At 33.9% G+C, this 21,157-nt stretch overlaps 1 protein-coding gene across 2 annotated transcripts in view; it reads left to right on the top strand.

The window, feature by feature from the left end:
- The window catches only part of LOC106126879 (protein lozenge), a 31,886-nt gene extending 11,060 nt beyond the window's left edge, over nucleotides 1–20,826 (top strand). The window contains exons 3-6 of one of the 2 annotated variants that reach the window (XM_013324783.1): nucleotides 2,099–2,212; nucleotides 6,028–6,192; nucleotides 19,813–19,950; nucleotides 20,193–20,826. In XM_013324783.1, the coding sequence (XP_013180237.1) occupies nucleotides 2,099–2,212; nucleotides 6,028–6,192; nucleotides 19,813–19,950; nucleotides 20,193–20,740 (965 nt within the window). In that variant the 3' untranslated portion in view covers nucleotides 20,741–20,826. Of the gene's footprint in view, nucleotides 1–2,098; nucleotides 2,213–6,012; nucleotides 6,193–19,812; nucleotides 19,951–20,192 lie in introns of both variants that reach the window. The other variant, XM_013324782.1, reaches the window with a different exon arrangement.
- The last annotated feature ends 331 nt before the right edge of the window (nucleotides 20,827–21,157 follow it).

Below are 21,157 nucleotides of genomic sequence, written 5' to 3'. Positions count from 1 at the left end.
TACGCAATATAGATTTGATTTGTTATACTAAATAGAATAGAGAAAACTTACATTCGTCCATTGATACTCGCAGACTTCACTCCTTATTCTTAGTGCGGGCTTACCGCAAACGATTTTCGTGAAAATCGTGTCATAGCGAAACTTATATGTCTGAACGTGAACCGTCGCGTCGCAAATGTCACTCGGGATTTACGTTCGATCGTAAATCAAGATGGCCGCTGCCCCGCTCCCCGGGCCCTCGACCCGCGCCCACCTGCGCCTGCGCACAATAATTGAATATTTCACGCGCCTCTCTCAACACCTCCAGAAGACGGTCGTTGGAATACAATGTTATGTTTATTGCTTCGCAGGTATTGTGTTAGGTCCTAAACTGTTGATGACTGATCATGCGAAATGCATTAAGTTTGATGGCGATTTTAAACGCAATATTTCACATCGTTCGGAACACGCCTTTGGCGTTTAGCGGCCAGTGGTTTATGATGATTTGTTTCCGTATTGAACTGTTGCTCTTAGTCTGAGTGTTGCTTTGTAATGTTTGAGAGCATGTAGATTTTTTTATATCTTATATTATTAGGTAGCAAGCGAGCACGCGGCCGCCTGAATTCGCCGAACTAATGAAACAACCACTGCCTGTAGACATTCGCAACTGCCGATGAGCACAGAGACATTTCCGCTACTTATGTGTCAAATCCACTTCCCCTTTCCATCCTTTCTTTTTAAGAAAATAGTGAAAAAGGAAAGGAGACTAAAATAAGGCATCCGGCACGCACATTCATCAGAGAAAAGCGAAATTATTGTAACAAATTTGTCATTTGATTTTTTCAGCGATATGTGATTCTACCTTACCGAATATAGAATATTAGTTCCGACGCCTACGCATATCAAGCAAGTACAGCAATAAATATCGGCATACTTTTTGTCCATTTTGATTCATAATATTCTTATTTTTAGAAAAAAAAACGACAGAAACAATTGAACATAAACAAACGAGCAATACGTCCACACACCAGTCTTGACTCGTTCAGGAAATACCGACCGCTTGATAGTTTATCAGTATCGGTGGGAACCGCAATTGAAATTTCGTTCCGCTCCTATCTATTTGTTAAAAATGACAATTCATAATTAGAACAAATAACATGTTATCGGATTACGAGGTCAATGTGTCATTTATATTTGTTTATTTTTGTTATGTTATGTCAAACGTATATTTTTACGACATTAAAATGAATTATTTAATACAAATGCCAGTGGTATTTAGTATATTCTATACACTAATATAACAATTCAACACTAATATAATAATTCCTATAGAAAAGGTATATGTAAACCGATTTGACTAGACGAAGCTTCGAAATCAATCATTCGTACTAAATCGAGAGCGCGCTCTACACACGAATTATCTGCATTAGACATGTTAATCCACTCATTTTAACTGTAATTTTATTCCGTATTTATCGGTGCATTCATTACTGGCGACCGCAAATCGGACGCCCAAAAAGCACTCTATTTTCCACCGTGCGCGCGAACCAGCCCGTGCGTAGCGCTTTGCGCGGGAAAATGCCGTTGCCCCAGCGATATGAAATATTTAGACACGTTCTTATATCCAATATGGCGTCGAACATTTCATAGATATTAATAAATTACGTATAAATTCAGCTACGTACGCACTAAGCTACTTTTACAAAGTAAATACATTTTAGAACTAAAGGATAAAGTATAGTTTTAAGTTGAAGTTAACATTTAAAGTCTGTTTCTAACTTTTTCGCGTGACATGTCTAAATATATTTATATCTACTTAATTAAAATATTATGCTCGCTATTGTTATGAAGATAATTAAATGTTATTTTAATATTGACCTTTAAATTAGCGTGTTGCCGTGACCTATTATATATTATTTTTAAAAGCGCCGTTTGATTAATTAATTAATGGATATGGTTAAAAATCGCTTCTAGACACAAGATAAACGAAGTAATGCAATAAAAGAAAAAAATATCGATAAATTCTAAGATATTTAATTTATCATTTTATTTCAATATTTAAGAATCTTTTTTATATTATATTTTATCTAAATAAACTATCGTGTAACATTTTTTCCAGGCAAAAGTTTTTCGCTGACGATCACGGTATCAACATCACCTCCTCAAGTGGCGACGTATCAGAAAGCAATCAAAGTGACCGTCGACGGGCCGAGGGAGCCGCGCTCCAAAACAAGTAAGTTTACATTAGATAATTTTGACCTTGGATTTGACTACTGGAACCAATTTGTACACACAAAGATATATGTCAACACATGTACCACCCACGTCTAAAATTATGACGTAAATGTCGAACTTATTAAGCCTAGGGGTATTAGTAATATTATAAATCCGAATGTTTGGATGTATGGATGAAAGGACCATAGATATATTGATGTTTGTTAAAAGGTATCTACGAACGGATGCATTGATCTCCCTGTTTGGCATAGATATACAAAATAGTCTAAAAGAACACAGTGGCTACTAATTAGTTTATTTTTAATTCCACGCGGACAGAATCGCGGTTGACTGGTAATAGAAAATAGTTTTGAGTCTTATAATTTATATTCTAAGTATCTCTAAAGTGTTTCCATTTTATACATAGTTATTCTTCTTCTTCTTTTAATTGATAGTTGTCTACATAATTCTTCGATAATTTCGCCAACGTCAAGTTAAGTAAAAGTTTTAGATCAAAATAATAACTAGATAAAGAAATTCAAGGTAAAAGGGGTCCTGAATTTTTACAAATGATTGGTAGCTAGCTGTGTTTTTCAATTTCCGATTTACATATGTACATTTATCCGACGTTCTTACGGTGAAGGAAAACATCGTGATGCAACCTGCACATATTTGAGAAGAAATTCAAAAGATATGTGTGAAGTCAACCAACCCGCACTTGGCCAACGTGGTTGACTATGGCCTAATCACCCTTAACTTAGGGTAGGCTCTTAGCCCCTCGGTGGGGACGTATAGTGAGCCGATGATGATGATGATGATGATGATTGGTAGCTATATATAATTGTGTAGGAAAACAAAAAACATATCATCAAATTAAATGTTTTCTCTACACACATATAATAATTAATTTTCATCAAAGTTAATTCCGGATATATTTCAAACAATAGTACCGAATGTGTAGTTGAGACTAAACCACATATTAAAGTAAACATGCGTCCATTTAAAACATATTTATTTTGTTCATTTACATATCGCATCACTATTACTAATGCACAATAATAATTATCAGCATTAAATGAAAAACTAATTTGATTGGACATGTCACGAGCCGGCACCCAATTTGTTATTATTCGATGCACTGTTGCAAAAACCGCAGGAGAGACGTAAACAATTAAAATATTCTATATTTTACTACGCGGCTTCACATAAATACATTATAATCGGATACCAATTCTATAAATAAACTAATAAAATAAATCAAAAGGTTATAACGGCAAACAAAGTCATATTATAAAGGACGATTAGTAGGAAAAGTATGAAAAAAGGTAATGTTTGATTTAAAAAATGCAATCCATTGTCGTCAAAAACTGAAATCAAATTGAAATTAATCCGCTGATTCGAGATTTTAGGCCTTACTTTCAAAAATTAATAGAGAAATTTCTTACTTCTTTTGCTCTACATAACCAAAAAGCGAGCGTATCACCATCTTAAAGGCCGGCAACACATCTTTGGTTCCTCTGGTATTGCTAATGTCCATGGGCATCGTTGTACACCTCGGTGTTACCGCTGCCCGTTTGCCCCCTTCTGTTATAAAAAAAAAGACAAATAGGAAAGTTGCAATTAGTAGATTTTAAATAAATTCACATACTAATAAATTAATTAAAAGACATGCACATGTTTATTTTGTGCTTTTATTAAGTCTAGTCTCGACAAACAAAACAATCAAACAACAATAAATATACGACTATTTTTATCAATACTTTTCATGTGTGATACTGTGGTGGTGCGCCGCGAACTCGTTCCTTATCATTGTTGGTAGATAGTGATTTTCTTCCCACGGGAGTTCCACGATAACTAGCCCTGGGACGTTTGAAGGACATAAAAAATCGTCAGAAACAAAGAAAAATCTAATTTTGTGAATGACTGTACGAAGCTACTAGTTTCTAGGTGTATTTAAGAGATTTTTAAATTTATAACGCAGGGTGTTTGTAAAATGTTTTTTTTTTCTCTATAAAACAATAAATATGTTTTGTAAAAGAACCTGTTAACTATTCTATATTGGAAAGTAAATTATTCATCGCATCAACAACCCTACTATTAATACAATGTAAGAAAGTGTCAAAGCATAACTTTTATTATAATAATAAGCATACGGCAAATGAATAAGGTAATTCATTCCTTCCGCCATCCGACATCCGGGCAGTCACGCAAAACTAAGACGCTGTTCGAAAAGACCTCGAACTATCGAAATTGGCTTACGAGTGAAAAAAGTTTACGTTACGCCATATGGACGGGGAGCGCCGGCGGCGAACAATAGTGAAATTATATCCAGTAATAAGGCTGGGACACGCACGGGCCACAACTGCTACTGAGGATCGCCTTTGTGAGTACAGGGCCTTGTGAGGAACACATGGAGGTACGAATGTTCAGAGGTGCTTAGTTTTTACCAGAAATAATTAAAAAAACAACTTGTACAAAATATATTTAGTTCCTTATGTTGTTTGTTGGTAAGCACATCTTTAAAAATATTGGCATTAACACAGACATGAATCGAATTATTTCCATTTTATCTTCGATAGGAGCATATTCTATATTTAAAAACATCTAAATAAATAATAGCACTGAATAGTCAACAATAATAATGTCCATGTTAATTTGACATTTATTAATGTTAAAAAAATATCAAAAGTATATCAGCGGTTTAAGGGTTTTTCCGTTGCAAAAAGCAATTCTTTCCTGTTTACAAAATGATAAATGTAATAAACATTGACAAATTCGTCATTCTAGTATACATAAACGAATCAGGGTAACTTTCAAAAGGAAGAGAAAACGTCTAAAATCCTGCTTAAAGTCCGAATATCCCGAAACAAAACGGGAGAGGGGCAGACAAAAGGCTACGTACTTAGCCTATAAGCCCCAAACTCCAGTGGACAAGAAGGAAAGATCTCGCGTGCACAAGGGACTTAAAAGTTTGAGTTAATAGACTTAATTTGTAGGTGGCCGGTGTAAGCCGCTTCGCAGTGACCCTCGCTAATTGGGATGTACCGTTCGAACACAATATATGTCGATAATTTTAAACAACCGTAAATATTTTTATCATTGATTTGTTTTAAGTATTGTAATAATAATATAAATTATTCGATGAAACCATTTATAAATATTGTTACGATATAAATTTTTACTTTTTAGTAAATAAGCAGTATGTGAGAAAAATCATGCAATTCAGAGAAGATAGACAGGCAAATTTTCATGAATTACTTTTTTTAATATCGCCAAAATTGTATCCGCTTTAAACTAAGCAATTCAGATTTAAAATCATTAAACGAAAAGAAATTAATAAATACGGCACATATGATCGTTTTATTCAACAATATTTTATCGATAAAACGCACATCCCTAGTATTATTTATTTACGTCGATAATTAACCGGCTGCATTTGTTTGCGTCGATTTCAAAACATAATTGCGGTATCGATATATTTCGTTGCTTTGTATAAACTCATAGAGCTAATTATGTGCACACTTTTTCAATTCCAACGGGAACCAAAATAATTACGTCGGTGCCTTTTAGGCAGGGTTCCGTTGCGCCATTTTGATCCCTCTGTAAAAAAACGTACCTTTTCTGTCTAATAAGTTGATTGACACGATGCTATTTATTTTGGAACAGGAAATGTAATTACAAATTAGGCCAAAATTTCACAAAGTTTTTTGTTGTATGGCTGTTTTGTGATATTAACGTGAAATATGCAATGATATAAAATTCAAGTTCACAAATATATCTCAGAATGATATTATTAATCTACCTAACATTGAAATAAAGGTTATCTGTCACCAGGTACAAATGTATCTACGCACAGAACGATAGACTTCCACCGGCAGTTCATCTCGTGCCCGCCGCTGCCTCTCCGCGAGGAGTACAAGAACCCAACATCGAGGAGTCTACGGACACTCTCGCACGAGGAACGAGAGTACAAAACCAACGCCACCATACCTAGTGGAGGTTAGTAATGTTACTATTCCAAAGACAAAAAAGCATAACAAACCATTTTAACTTGTAATGCATTGGTTGCAATGGCATTTTAAAAATAAACAACGATCATCATTGTATGTAGCAGTCGTGATTTTTACACAAACGGCACTTTCACGTGGCCTATTCAAGGAATCTAGCCGCTTAGTAGAACAAGTGCCTAACTACACAATAAGATTAACATGAAACAAAATGAAATCTAAAAAATATATATAATATTTTCAAATGCTGTTCACCATACACGAATTTATCTTATCTTGGTCTTGAAATGTTCGTGGAGGTCTAGGGAAGGTTTAAAAGGCTAGAAAAATCGAATAATTACCAGGAACTAATTAAGTTCCTTCTCATTCCACGCGGACGGAGTCGCGGGCGACAACTAGTTTAGCAAATCTTAGCTACACATTCTATTGCACATTAAGAATATTGTAATAAATTACTGATTATTATTACTAGTAATAAATTAAAATTTTACCTTAATAAACTTAGTCATAATTATGACTAAGTTTTACGAATTTATCCGTAACACATTTCGTTTTAGGTAATAATTCAATAAGCTGACGCACGTTAAAAATTAACGCATTTAGGCATTTTAATTTGTAATATTAAATAGGTCATATAATTTAATTTTTCCAATTCGATTCACTGCCTTATTAATTAAAAATTGGCATTATAATTTGTGAACATCCTGTATCTATAGCCTACCAGAAATAACACAATTTTTCCTCCTCATCCCTAGGGCTTAATTTTATTTTAGACTGTTTCTTATTTTGAGTTGCTTACAAAGAAGCAAAGTGTGCGATAAAATTTACATCTTCAGCAAAATATGGTATTTAATAAGAAAATTATCATATTGAAACTCAACTCTTTTTAGATCCGTACATTTAAAGACGAAGGTAACGAATAAGTAAAACAGACAGCACAAAAGAGACCTAAATTGAAAATTAAACATTATATTATAACTCTACTCACAATCACAATTAACGACAATCCAACAACAAACTTATTGCGTACGTGTTATTGACTAAAGCCTTTATAATCTGGCAGACCTGACAAAATAAATAAATTTAATATCTCAAAACTAGATCGTAAATGTAGATACAATAATAATCTAATTATACTCAATGTATTTAACTACAAGTATTATGAAACCTAAAATAAATTAATGTAAAGAAAAAAGCTATGTAGATGATAATTCTGTAAGCAAGCGCGTACAAAATAATCACGGGCGGCGACTGTAATCAGAGGAGCGTGAAACTGTGTTCATGCTAATGACGTGCGTCCATTTCTCTGTTGTCAGCCCTTTGCTGACACTTCTCTGTCTTAGACCCATGTCACACGGAAGGCGAAGCGATAAAGCGATATAAATCGGTTGGAATAAGACTATTATTTAATTTACTTATTATAAAATGTGTTACAATATGTCACTTAAAACACCTTTAAAAAACTTAAAAGTCAGGATAAAATGTAGAATCAAAAGGTCTAAACTTGTGAGAGCAGGTGTTAAACAATTTCTTACTAAAAACACTTTGAAAGAATACTGACGGCCTTTTGTTAGAGCAAAAGTTTATAATTTATCTTGCCATTTTTTTACGTAGTTGCTTTTAGGATTTATATTGGTGGAGATGACCAACTTGCTACATCAATAGCATTGATGTTGAAAAAAGAATTTATTTTATTCAATCCAACATGTCTCAAAGGTGCTAATCAAATTTTTAATTTAACTTTTATGATTTACAGTGAGCCTTAATATCTCTGTAATTGTATAACGTAGTCAACTGTAATTTATCTCTGAACCAAATTTACTCAAAAAAATTACGTAACGTGACGTTCTTATTTCCACTTAAATAAGACTTTACTACAACCTTAGAATAGGAAATAAAGGATGTTTGATTTAACTTTTGAATTTGATACACGATAACTACAGAAAGGCGTACTTAAGCTAAGGACGTAGCAACACTAGAGTGTTGCAAAACAAAAGATTTAAATTATGATTCTTAATAAACTTGTTATAACAATTTCTTCGTTATTACGTACTTACGTTACTATTGATTGTTATAAGTAAAAGGTGATAAATATAATTTCGGATTTTGCAAAACTAGCAGACGTCTGATCATTCTTCTCCTCGGTGAAGTGTCTAATGGCATGTTATTAAACAAATAAATAAAAACTCTTTTTTATTTTATTTGTTTTTATTACCAAAAAATGATGATATAGATAATTTTATATTTTATTTCTTTTCACATTTAATCCCAAATGGGTAAAGACAAGGAACAGCTGTTAAGGAGATTCAGAAATAGGTTAATTTTAAAATGTATAAACATTTTAAAATAATTTTAACACAAGTGTATAAGTAGCCTTACCTTACACGCGGGACAAGGCAATACAGGGAGGTAATCATGAAGGGTCCGCAGACAATCGGAACCATCCCATTATTTGCGTTGATGAAACACCTTGCTTGATCGATTGTATCAACACCTTTACTACGATTATTAACCATAAATAGCCTTATATATTACGTTTAATAACTAATGTTCTTAATAAAGATATTAAAGAATATTTAAAATATTTCATCGCTAGATTCTTAGCATTTATACAATGTCTATAAAAAGGAATGTTTAAGTGTTAAACTTAGTGTGGCATTTTTAAACTATTAAAATTATTTATATTATTTTTCTAAAATATTGACATGGCGTCTACCAATGAAATCTGGAGACGAATCGTGCTGAGAGAATCAGGTCATCAACCTCGGTATGGCTTACGAGAGAAAATAATAACAATAACTTCAAATGCGATCCCGAGAAAAAACCGACGCCCGGCACAATGTCATTACGGCAGCGGCGTATCAACGCTGGCCATAGAGCTATGAAATGTTTAGAAGCTGCAAATCACAAATACTAAAAAAAATTGAAAATAGTCGGCTTCATAATATATTGTTACACATAGATTGCATGTCTTGTGAACTAAATGGAATCGAAAAACAATGTGATTATTAATGAAAAACCCAAACATCATAATGCGTGATTCATTAACCAATGTTGTGGCACTAGATAAATTAACCGAATGTCAAATTAAAATTATTATATTTAAATTATTCCTTAAATAGAATTATCCATTTAAAGTTGGTGTCCGTGACAAAAATCTTCGTTTAAAACATATTGTTATCTCTGTTGGCACCAAGACGAACACACATATGAACTGTGTACGCATGGAAGGCATCGTATAAGAAACATTAAAAATGATCAAAACCACTGTACGACTTTAAATCGATTTTTAAAATACTATCTCTTACAGGGAATGGTCAGTGTAATCGCGCATCGCACCTTATTTCCGGTACAGCGTTTTTGATTTGATTGATCAATTTAGATGATCAATAAAATCTCGGGCGCCATGATTGGCTACTGACGCGCTACCACACAGAAATCGAATACGAGAGTCTTTGATATAATCTCAATTTCTTAATACAATGCGGCGCCTTTGGAATATTTCATTGAAAAATCAGCTTAAGCGAGCATTGTACTACGAAATAGAACGTTCGAGGCGATAATCGATTTCGTATTGGCGTCGGTGTGTAGGCCTGCGGTTTGACTTACACAAATAGAGTCTATCTTGGAGCAATGGCGTGAGCCCGTGTGAAATTTTGATAACGAATCTATGGATCGATGGGGCTGCAGAAATCGAGGGGCAATAGCTGCGGTTTCAATCCGTATGCTACTGTGGTATGCAATAAGCGAACGCGGATTAGCCGCCTTCGAGCGCCACCGCTTGTACACTGTCGCCAGGTCTTCTCTGTTACCGACGGACATCTAAAATAATGCTTTAAAATATTTTTTCAAGGACTTGACTGATATTTAATAATTTCGAGGCCGGTTTTTTTCTCTTAATCACTTATTTGATTCGTAAACGGAAACATATATCCCTATAAGATTTTCCAAATTCCAAATAATACTTACTAATATTATAAATGCAAATGTTTGGATGGTAAGATGTTTCTTAATTTGTATCTCGAGAACGTCTGCATGGATCTTGCTGAAATTTCACATAGATGTAGAGCACAGTCTGGAAGAGCAAGACTACTAAATACATTATTTTTATTCCCCACGGACAGAGTCGCTGGCAAGTGCTAGTTTAATAATTATTATTGAAGTAAATTTTATCCAAGAATTTGTCTTTATATCATGGTCAGCACATGCATAACGGACACCTCGCACGCGCGCCTCATTCACATCTCCTGAGGCAATAAACACAGAATTTACCCGACTGCAAACTTGAAATCCAAGGGCGGTTTTGTAGTTTGGAATTACTTAAATATGTATTTACATACATTTTCCATTAAATTATCAATTCTGTATTTCATTCCTTTTATCCATTATACGTGTTGATTGATAATTTAAAATGCTATAAAACTGACTTCTGTCCCATAAATCAATCATCGCATTAAAATAATATCTAATATTATGTTTCAAAATTGGAAATATAATTTAGAAATGTCTTCATATTGTAAAAGGATACCGCAATAGATCGAACAACAAAAAAAAACTAAATTATGTCGATCGCTGGACGAAACGACGACGAAAACACTTATCCAATATCGATGAGCTTTCTTGAAACATTAAAACTATTAAAATGTAGGGCGTGGCTCTGCGGGTGGAATTAAGCTCTCAGCCGCAAACCACAGCTTCTGGAAAAGCTGGATAGCATCGCACCCACCTCCCAGTCTACTTATAAGACATTGATTTCAGAACTTATAAGCACGCACATTTTTTCTTAAAAAAATATAATAGTACTTATAGATTGTGACAAGTATTAAGTTTAAACATAAAACTTGTGTAATATTATACAATAAATTATTTTCCATGCTAAAAACAATTGCTATGAAAGTTTCCGTCCATTAGGCCTATCTGATAAGAGTCGCGCCGTTCAACAATGTCTTCTTTATAATTCAGTTTATTTCGACTTTCCCCAGTCATTAGATTCGTTCACTATTTTCCGTTTGGCTCGGTTTTAACGCATTTGCGATGAATTCGTAAGTGCAGTCGTAAACGCGCCGACCGCAGATCTCGACCGACGATGGTCAACGAAAGCATCAGCTTTAAAACACTAATGTGAACGAATTAGACTTAATAAGCCTGACACATTATGGAAGATGATTTAACACAAATTTTTTAACTTTTTTCACAAAATAAAATTAAGAAACTAAAGTAATGACTAATCTATATATAAAAATCAATTGCTGTTCGTTAGTCTCGCTAAAACTCGAGAACGGCTGAACGGATTTATCTTATCTTGGTCGTGTAATGTTCTTAGAGGTCTAGGGAAGGTTTAGAAGGTGAGAAAATTTCGAATAATTGATGAAAAAAAAATTAAGTTTTTTTTTCATTCCACGCGGACAGTGTCGCGGGCGACAGCTAGTTTGAAATAATTATGATGTCACCTGTGTCATCCACAAAATATTTTTAATAGAGTAAAAGAATTATAATATAATTACAGTGTTCAAACTAAAAAATACATAAAAAGGGCAAAGACTTTAGATATGTCAGGACTAACAAACCTTTGTTTAAAGAATAAAAATAAAATTTACTTAAATAGGCATGACAATAAAATCTATAATAGTTATAATTTAAAAAATATATATTATATCAAGAGAACCAAACCAAGTGTAGATATGAATAATTTTGTATTTCAAAGCGGAACCCTAAAATGTAACAAAGAGCTTCTATAGTAGCCATCACGTATCTCAAATTGAAGCATTAAAGGAGCTGATCGTTATATCTTCGAGATCAGGTGCGTTCGAGTAATGCAGCGCATTTGCGGTCGCGGCAGGATACGCGCTTGTACTGTAATGAGCGACACATAACGAAACCTTACAAATAATTCAACCAACGAAAAAAACGTACCGAATCACGTATAGCCGTATCCTTTGGAGGAAAATACGTATCAGATAGCACCGTGTAGACGCGCTCCCCTTCGCTCGCACTAATCCTTTAATGGAGGAGCGGGATGTAACAAGTAATTGTGTAACACTTGGATGTGTAAGCCTTTCTCGTACAATCATTTACAATCGTAAGCTACTACGCTTCGGCGTTAGCTTGATGTTTGCGAAAAAAAAATGATTATGCCATAATAAGATGTACTTTTTAAAAATATCAGACTTTATTGTACATACATATACATCTGAAAATTACTAATATTATAAATGCGAATGTTTAGATGGATGGATGGATGGAAGTTTGTTAGAAGATATATCCAGAACAGGTGAATGGAACGTGATGAAATTTAGCATAGATTTAGAAAACAGTCTGGAAGGACACAGGCCACTTTTTAAGTTTCTTTTTAATTATGCGCGGAGTCGCGGGCCACAGCCAGTACAGAAAAAAAAGTGGACTTTTACAATGTCAAAATAACACTGAACATTTTATCAACTTCGTATTATTTTTTGACATTGTTACTTTTACATAAATTATTAAGATTTTTAATGATTATTACATGAATTAAGAAAAACAAATAACGTCACTTCTTATGCTATTTTACTATAGTTTTTTAAATTACATTTAACATTTCAACATGTCAGAGAAATGACGTAGGTTAGCTGTAAATAAGTGCACGCGTGTCCTCTGACTCGACAATAATTTGATTATCCTCGTGAGAAGGCACGCGAGTACCTCTTGGCCCACGGGCTTACGGTGAAGTAGGGTTACCTCTCACTTTAACCGATCTAACCATTCATACGTTACTTGTAATTATTTTATCAGGAGACTACATTTTTGACTATTCAAATTTAAAAGAAAAATTGCCTATTTTGTAAATAAAATTAATCATTACTCTTTAATAATTCATGCTTGTCAGTTATAAGCTCAAACATCTTATTTCCTTCTCTAAGACATTCACAAAATACCACCAATGATTCGATACGTGTTAATGTTTATACATAAATGAATAAAACAGTATCAAAGTATCCATTCCAGTTCCGCAAGATTACGTACGATAATTAATATGAGTTGGTCGTTTTTACGGTGTGTGAGTATATGTGCGTACAGACTATAGGTAGGAGATGTGATAGGTAACGCTAGCTCGCGTATCGCGTGGACCGGGGATAATGTTACGCGATCGGCCGCCTGTATCAACGATCGTCAATCGCCTGGATCCATTCCGTGTAACAATACCTCCGGTGGAGCCACGAAGTAAGCGTATACTTATATGACAGAGTATGTAACGGAACTTCAAGTGGCGTTACATTTAACAAGCATTCGTAATTAATTAAATGATATGATGTGTGTTTATACTTATCTTATATATAAAATTCTCGTGTCATAATTTTCGTTCCCATACTCCTTCGAAAAAGCTTGATCGATTCTCATGAAATTTTGTGAGCATATTGAGTAGGTCTGAGAATCGGCCAACATCTATTTTTAATCCCGCGCGGACGGAGTCGCGGGCGATAGGTAGTTTATTTATAAAAGGCTAAATTACAGACAAGCAAATTTTGAAAAGGAAAATTACGTATATATTTATAATAGTATTTCCATACTAGAGTTCAAAATTCATATTTTAAGAAAGTTTACGGGGAATAAACCTGAACGTATAGATTTTTTCCGGTCTAGTCAAGCGCAAAACAACTGCGCCAAAAAATGACTAAGTATATACGTAACAAAAATTTTTAAAAATACGATTAAAAGTCGGTCGTTTCGTGGCCACAGCTGCAATATCAGCGAGTTATATTATCCACAGCGAACGTGTCTTAAGAATCTGACGCACTGAGCCAGACAATATTACCGTTTGAGATTCATAATAACTTCAACATAAATCGTAGAAATAAGTCATATATCTTTTGATGAATAACAATATTTAAATGAATATAGAAAATTACAGTCTAGCATTTCCTAATGCACTCTTTTAAATTAAGTATTCATTTAGATTAAATTTGTCACCTGTATAACGATTTAATTTTTTTATTTCGTAGCTATCGCCGAAGACTCCGTCCGTTCTTCCAGGTCATAGACCATAGTCAGCCAGGTCCATGCGGCCTTTCTGAAGATATTTTCTGAGATCAGTTCATCCATCCATCCATCCATTTATTTCATCGTCATCCATGAATTATGCATTTAACCAAAAATATAATAGCTATGTGATGTTTCTATCCATTTTTTCTTCCAGATCATCACACAAATATGTTCGAATAAAATGAATTTCAAATCAAATCAAATATAACATAATTAAACACTGTTAAAATGACAAACAACTTTCATCGTTGTTCGTAAAACAATTCCCCTTATAATCGGTAGTCAGTCCATTTTCATCGGCTCGTCATCTCCGTGGCCGTCAAGTGCAGGACGTATCGAATTACGCCGAGTTACGATGTAAATGATCAGCAACAAAAAAACTAACAAAACAACGAAACGAAATCCAAGCTAAGGGTGAGAATATTCTTACATCGGCTGAGATTTATAAAGCTTCAGTGAAATATGCAATCTCGTGGTTTTATTTCTTTTTTATCAATTTCTTATTTTAAGGCTTTACTGACCTGCATTTTAAATAATAAACAAGAATAAATTTTCTTTAGCAAAATGACCATTGTTGTATACTAGACAAAAGTATAATGTTATTGAAAGCAATGCATGATTTTTAAAACAGACATAAAGTTACCAAAGGCCGGACCCTCGTCATCATTCCGTCTTGATTTTTTTTATAACAGAAGGGGGCAAACGAACAGCAGGAACACCGAGGTGTTCGTGACGCCCATAGACATAAGCAACCTTGTTAATCTCTTATTAAAAAGACTCTCATGTTATCTTAAACTAGTAGTTGCCCGCGACATCATAGGCGTGGAATTTAAAAAATCTAGTAATAAATCACGGGAATAGTGTGGCTTCCCAACAGTGAAAGAATTTTACGATCCAGTAGTTTCAGAGCCTATTGCATGCAAACAAATAAATAGTTTAATCGTAATTAAAAATTGGTTAACCTTTCAGCGCCCGAGTGTCTAAATACGAACAATCTCATCTATTCCATACTTTTGGCAAATATAATGTGTTCCTATTACTATAGTGTTGAACGTAACACCAGCTAGGGTAATTGTTTACCACATGATTTGCGTACATGAAATGTGTGTAACAAGAACAGGCGCGGCGTGATCAAAGGAGGCTAATTACTCGCCTCCCCCCACTCCCCGCCCCTCTAATCAACGCCTTTGATTGGCCGAGAGACGTATTTGTAGCCGACAAGTTTCAATTGACGCGCTAATGTAGCTTCAACGCGGCGCCTAAATAGTGATTAATCATGTTACTTAAGTAACCTTAAAATTAACTTAATACTTACATACCATATTTTACAAAAAAAAATTACACTAACATAAAATGGATAGATTTAGACAAAATATCATAACTAAGAAATAAACAAAAGTAGATTTGTTTATAAAGCCTGCAGCAGAGCAATTACTAAACAAATATAAACAGATTATCTAAATCCATAAAGTTATTAAAGAAAAATAGATCTGTGAGATATTATTTAAAGCATTTTAATCAATGGCCCACTGGTCAACTGGTTAACTGACTCAATTAAATATATCTGTTAGTTCTAATGTAAAAATCAATTATAAATAAATCGATAAAAAATTACACAAAATCGATAATCCGTAAATGATTATGATTTAAGCTTTTGTTGTTTTTTTTGTACGATATCGTTAAACGGGAGGCCGGTGCGACGGTGCGATGTTTTGACGGCCTAGGTGTGGATGTTAATATGACATTACCTACGTTGAAAGCGGGCAGAGGGGGCGAGTGTGCGAGGCCTGGGGGTCGGTAATTATCCCACGTCAGTGGCAGGCCTAGGCGCCCTGTCTGTGCTGTATAGCTACCAACAGCTTTCATAACAGGAAAGTAAAGCAAGCGTGAAAGGCAATTATAATTAAATAAATATCATGCTAAATTTATTTTTGTGTTGTTATGGATGTAAATTAATGAAGATATTAATGTTTCGATGTATAATTTTCACCAAATTAGGGTCGAAAGAGATAGCAAATGTTTTTCTGTAAGCATAAAAAAGTTGTCGACGCAAAAGTAATTCCATTCTGCGTGTCTACGGGAAACACCCTCCGTTATGATAAAATTAATTTTTTTTTTAGTTCTATTCGTGATGAAAATGTTTCTAAAATCTAATCAAACATTTTAATTCAACGTCAAAGTCATGGTGAGTTTCGAACACAAAATAATTTCATGACAAAATCGCATCGGACCGCAGCAGCGCGGCCACAGGCGACGCGCTTTTATTTAGACACCTAATTAAATATTTATTAAGTGCGTATCTCATTTATACATTTAAACGATTTTAATTTCATGTACGAGCGCACTAAATTAGGAACGGTGAGCGGCCGCACCGCAAAATGAAGTGGATTCGTTCAGGTTCGAAGCCGACTCGCGCGCCAGCGCCACTGGAAATCATTAGCGAAAACACTTTTGCATTTCAAATAGCACCGATTAATTCGATGTTTCGTTAATATATTTTAAACTATGATATGCAGAACTTTATAAATCTTTATAAGGAAAAATGGTTTTTTTTTGTTGTAAAAGTTTCAAATTGTTCGTTTTTTTTTAACATTGTCCTTGCGTTGATGCCTAAACTGTTATGGGTTACGATGAAATTGTTTCATCTGAATCACAATGGCTAAAATTGTCAGCTGGACATTTTATTTCGTAATTTTACCTATATACTATTAAAAAAAATCTCTGAGACTGACATACATAATAGAAACATATTTTTAAGAGAATGAGGACGACAATCTACAGTATATCTACAAAATATTTTATGCATGGTCATTCCTTGGAAATTCACGATTATCTGGAGTTAAGAGCTAGTTAGAGTCAAAATCATAGCGGGCAAGATGAATTACAATCTCTACTTGCACCTATAGATGAGTTAACATAATTATTTATTAGCGAACAACTGGCTGATTCACACATTATCACGGATCAGAAAATCCAATTAAAAATGACAAATTTCAGTGCGTTCGTGGAAAATCCGTGCTATTTAAATCGTAACAATAACCGTAGTAAAGCGTCAGACGCATTACAATTATAATTCTACGTTTTCAATCGGTACATTTTACATCAGAGCGGACAGTTCATTACTTATGCGGGAAATACCGTTGCCTTTCGTTTACGTCATTGTTTTGCAGATAAATGACGAGTTAATATTTTATTATTTACATTAATAGAACAGGAACTATATAGGAAGTAATTTAAAAAAAAAACGCCAATTGATTTAATGTCAACTGGGTCGTCTTAAACATTTCAGGCAACAACCAAATTGAAAATTTGAATTGATAACCTCTTTCTTTTTGGTGTAAAAAAAGAATCTGTCTAACGTTATTAGTTATCTATCTTATTAGTGAGTAATTAAACATTTGAAAATCAACGTAAAATAAATATAATAACTTCATTATGTTATTTATCGGGTCAATATACAGACAGCCAGTCAACTTTAATATAATGTAAGGAAAAAAATAATGTTTACTATGATTCATTGTGTATGTCATTGAATCAAGCTATCGCAACAAATTGAGCACGCCATTTAATTACTATACGTTACTAGGATTTACTATATTACAATAAAAATATTAAACAGTGATCCCCAGACTTCTAGTTATTCTCATCCTTATTGCTTTTGTAATAGAAGCTATTATTCCCTTTATATGCAGTTGTACTGAGTTAACGTGTATAAAACAAAAATGATTATGTTAATTCGGTCAGTTGTAAGTTGTAAGCTTTGTATGTATATTTGAGGGGCACGCGAGGTGTGGCACGTATCCATTGCGAACTCTAGGGCTTGAAACGTCACCAATGATTGAGTCTTGTTGACTCATTTCATTGTTAATTTATTGTGCATTTACGCATTCAAATACTTACACTTCTTGTGAAATTATTATTCACGAAGATTTATTTCAAATGAAGTCTAAAAGTTTATACATTGTTATGATATATCAATAAGTTTATGGATATATTTATAAAACGAATATAACACCAGTCTAATAGCTTTTTATTCAAGTAATAGCTGTCCTGCCGACTCCGTTCGTTGCGAAAAAAAAACTAATAAATATCCTATCTGTTCTTCCAGACTATGTTCTACATCTATGCCAAATTTCATTAAGATCCGTTCACCCGTTCTGGAGATATTTTCAAAGAAACACTCCTACATCCATATAAACATACGTATTTATAATATTAGTAAGAAGTAATAGTTCAAATAATCTGGTATATAATTTTGAATTGTTTTTGAATTTATTTTTTATGCCTTGAACTGTAAAACTTTCTCCTTTATTAGACAAAAATAACTTATTTTGATTAAACTGAGAAAGTTTCGTCTCTATAATTTTATTGCGAAAAATTTCTAAAGTAGTGTAGAAATTTATTAGTTAAATACTTTGTCAAGTGAAAAGAAACTACAAATATAATGTTTGCGGCAAACGTCTTTTAAAAATTTTATCATGTAATGTCTTTAAACACAAAATTATAAATTATAAATTTATTTATTTATTCATATGAGTGTAAGCAAAAATCGTAAAAGTCCAGCCGCACATTACCCTTCTTTTTTTTTACTGAGTGACAAATATAATTTTATGTAAAAATGCAAAAGGAATAAATTGAAGTTGCTTTTGTGTATTTTCGTATGTTTATCAGTGAATTGTTCAACAGGAAAATGCTTAATTCTGTGAATTTTCGTTAGCAATTGAATTATTGCGAAATAAACAAAAATTTTAATGCAACTAAAAAAATAAATACATGATTTCTAATGTATTAAGTAAAATGTGTTGCATAAAAAAATCATGTTGTTACATAGAATTTGTCACATGTTGGAATTTGTAACATATTCCGTTAAGCGACGCAGGTAGGTAGAATTCCGTGCGCATATTTGTTAAATTATTTGCCAAATTAATTACCTATTTAAGTTAACGACAGTGAATTAACGCATTAACTGACACGCAGAGTCGTTTAATTGTTACTTCAGCATTTATTTAGGTATATTTGTCGTAATAAATCAACACAAACTTGGCTTAAATTAATTATTTGGTAACCTTGACCAAATTGTCGATCCATTGTAGATCACTGTGTCCTTCGTGGATAATATTAAAAACTGTTAAGCACATCGAACCCATAACACATTGAATAATTTTAAAACAACTATTGTATGCATAATTTCTGTTGTATACTTGACCCCACTTTTGTTGTATGGCGAGCGTTAAGGCGTGAATCAGTCGGCAATCCCGAAACGTGAGCGATGCTAGTTCCGCGCACGTGACCTTCATTTCAAAACCCGTCATTGACAATGGCCGATTTAGGACCTAATATGTTGAATCAAAGAAACACGGTTTTGATTAGACACCATATACACAATTATTACTTAATTAATCTAGTAAATCTAAAGTCATTTTTTTTGTGTCCAGACAACATTACCGATGGCGCACTTTTGCATAACGATAAATCTTAGCCTAACTGTTTTGCTTTGTCTGGAGTCAAATATAAAACCATAGTCACTGTCATAGGCTAAACTAAATTGGTAGTACTTTCTGCAAGATCTTAAAACGACATATTTTTTAATTTCCAGAAGGCAGCGGTAACATTCTCGGTGCGAGCGAGTGGAACACTGGCTACCCCTCTACAGCCAGTCTTTATCCAACTTACGGCAGCGTACCTTTGCAACCTCCTTACTATAAGTCGGATCCATCGATTCCTATACCTGCAGGTAACCTAATACTTCTGAATTTGTGTACAATAAGATAATTTGTGTTTAGTACAAATAAGAAGTCAAAAGGACTTGTAAACAAGTTCCAAATAGCATGCCATTCGCTACTTTGAGCGCCATCTAATATTTATGTTAAAGGCAAAAATTTAACTGTATAAAAATGATAATAAAATTAGTTGAATCATTTGAATTCTACCTTTTTTCACTAACTACCGTAATTAATTTAGTTTTTATGTTTTCAGTATTACCTGAAATGCCACTCTGCCATACGGACTACGGCGGCTTCCAGACTGGGAGTACGAGCTACAAGAGCCCGAGTTTACCCGGTCCGTCGATAGCGGACCTCAACCAGCCACCCCTGACCAACCACACGGCGGCACCAATGTCCACACAGCCCCGATGCGAACCAAACTATTACAATTCTTGGCCAACCAATACCTACAATTACAACAATTACCAATACAATAACATCAACAATAATCCAACGTGCCTACAGTCTCATACACCGTATATCAGTCCAAGCCCACAAGTGATGCTACCTAATCTATATTCAACTGTCAATCAAAATCAAATACATGTGCATTTACACAGCTCTACCGATAAACATAACATCGAACAGTACATGCCTAGCGAAATAAAAATTAGTGACATAGATGGCGGGATCTCTATAACGACGGAGTTGCAAGGTGCGGGAGAAACGAGCGGACTTGTGCAAACTTGTGAAGCGTCGGATGATGTAAAACATGGACTCTACGGTGCCTCCAATCAAGAAGTGTGGCGGCCTTATTGACAGTTTAACATAAGTGTTATCAACGTAAACATTCCATTGTAAATATTGTGATATAATTATTCCAATTGCAATCAATGATAGATTTAAAATATAATATTGCTAGTTATGGAATCGATTAATGTTAAACATTAATTTGATGTTAAGTATTAATTAATTAGATATAAGTAAATCTAATAGAAAATTACAAATGACTTTTCGTTTTATTTTAGTTACCTCAGTTACCCTGAAATAAGTGGCAATTGAAACACCAATATCTGGCCCGGTGAAAGAGGCGTCGCTATCGCAATTAGTTCCTAGTTAGTCATGTCATATAACGTGTAAAACCTACTTAGGCACAGGCATAAAGTAATAAGACAGATACAGTATAGACCAAAAACCACAGAGACAAAGCTAAACCAGTGGGCATAAGTCAAACTA

The sequence above is a fragment of the Papilio xuthus genome, unplaced genomic scaffold (assembly GCF_000836235.2).
Source record: "Papilio xuthus unplaced genomic scaffold, Pxut_1.1 DF824992.1, whole genome shotgun sequence".
Taxonomy (NCBI): Eukaryota; Metazoa; Arthropoda; class Insecta; order Lepidoptera; family Papilionidae; genus Papilio; species Papilio xuthus.
This window is presented reverse-complemented; position numbering and strand designations above follow the sequence as displayed.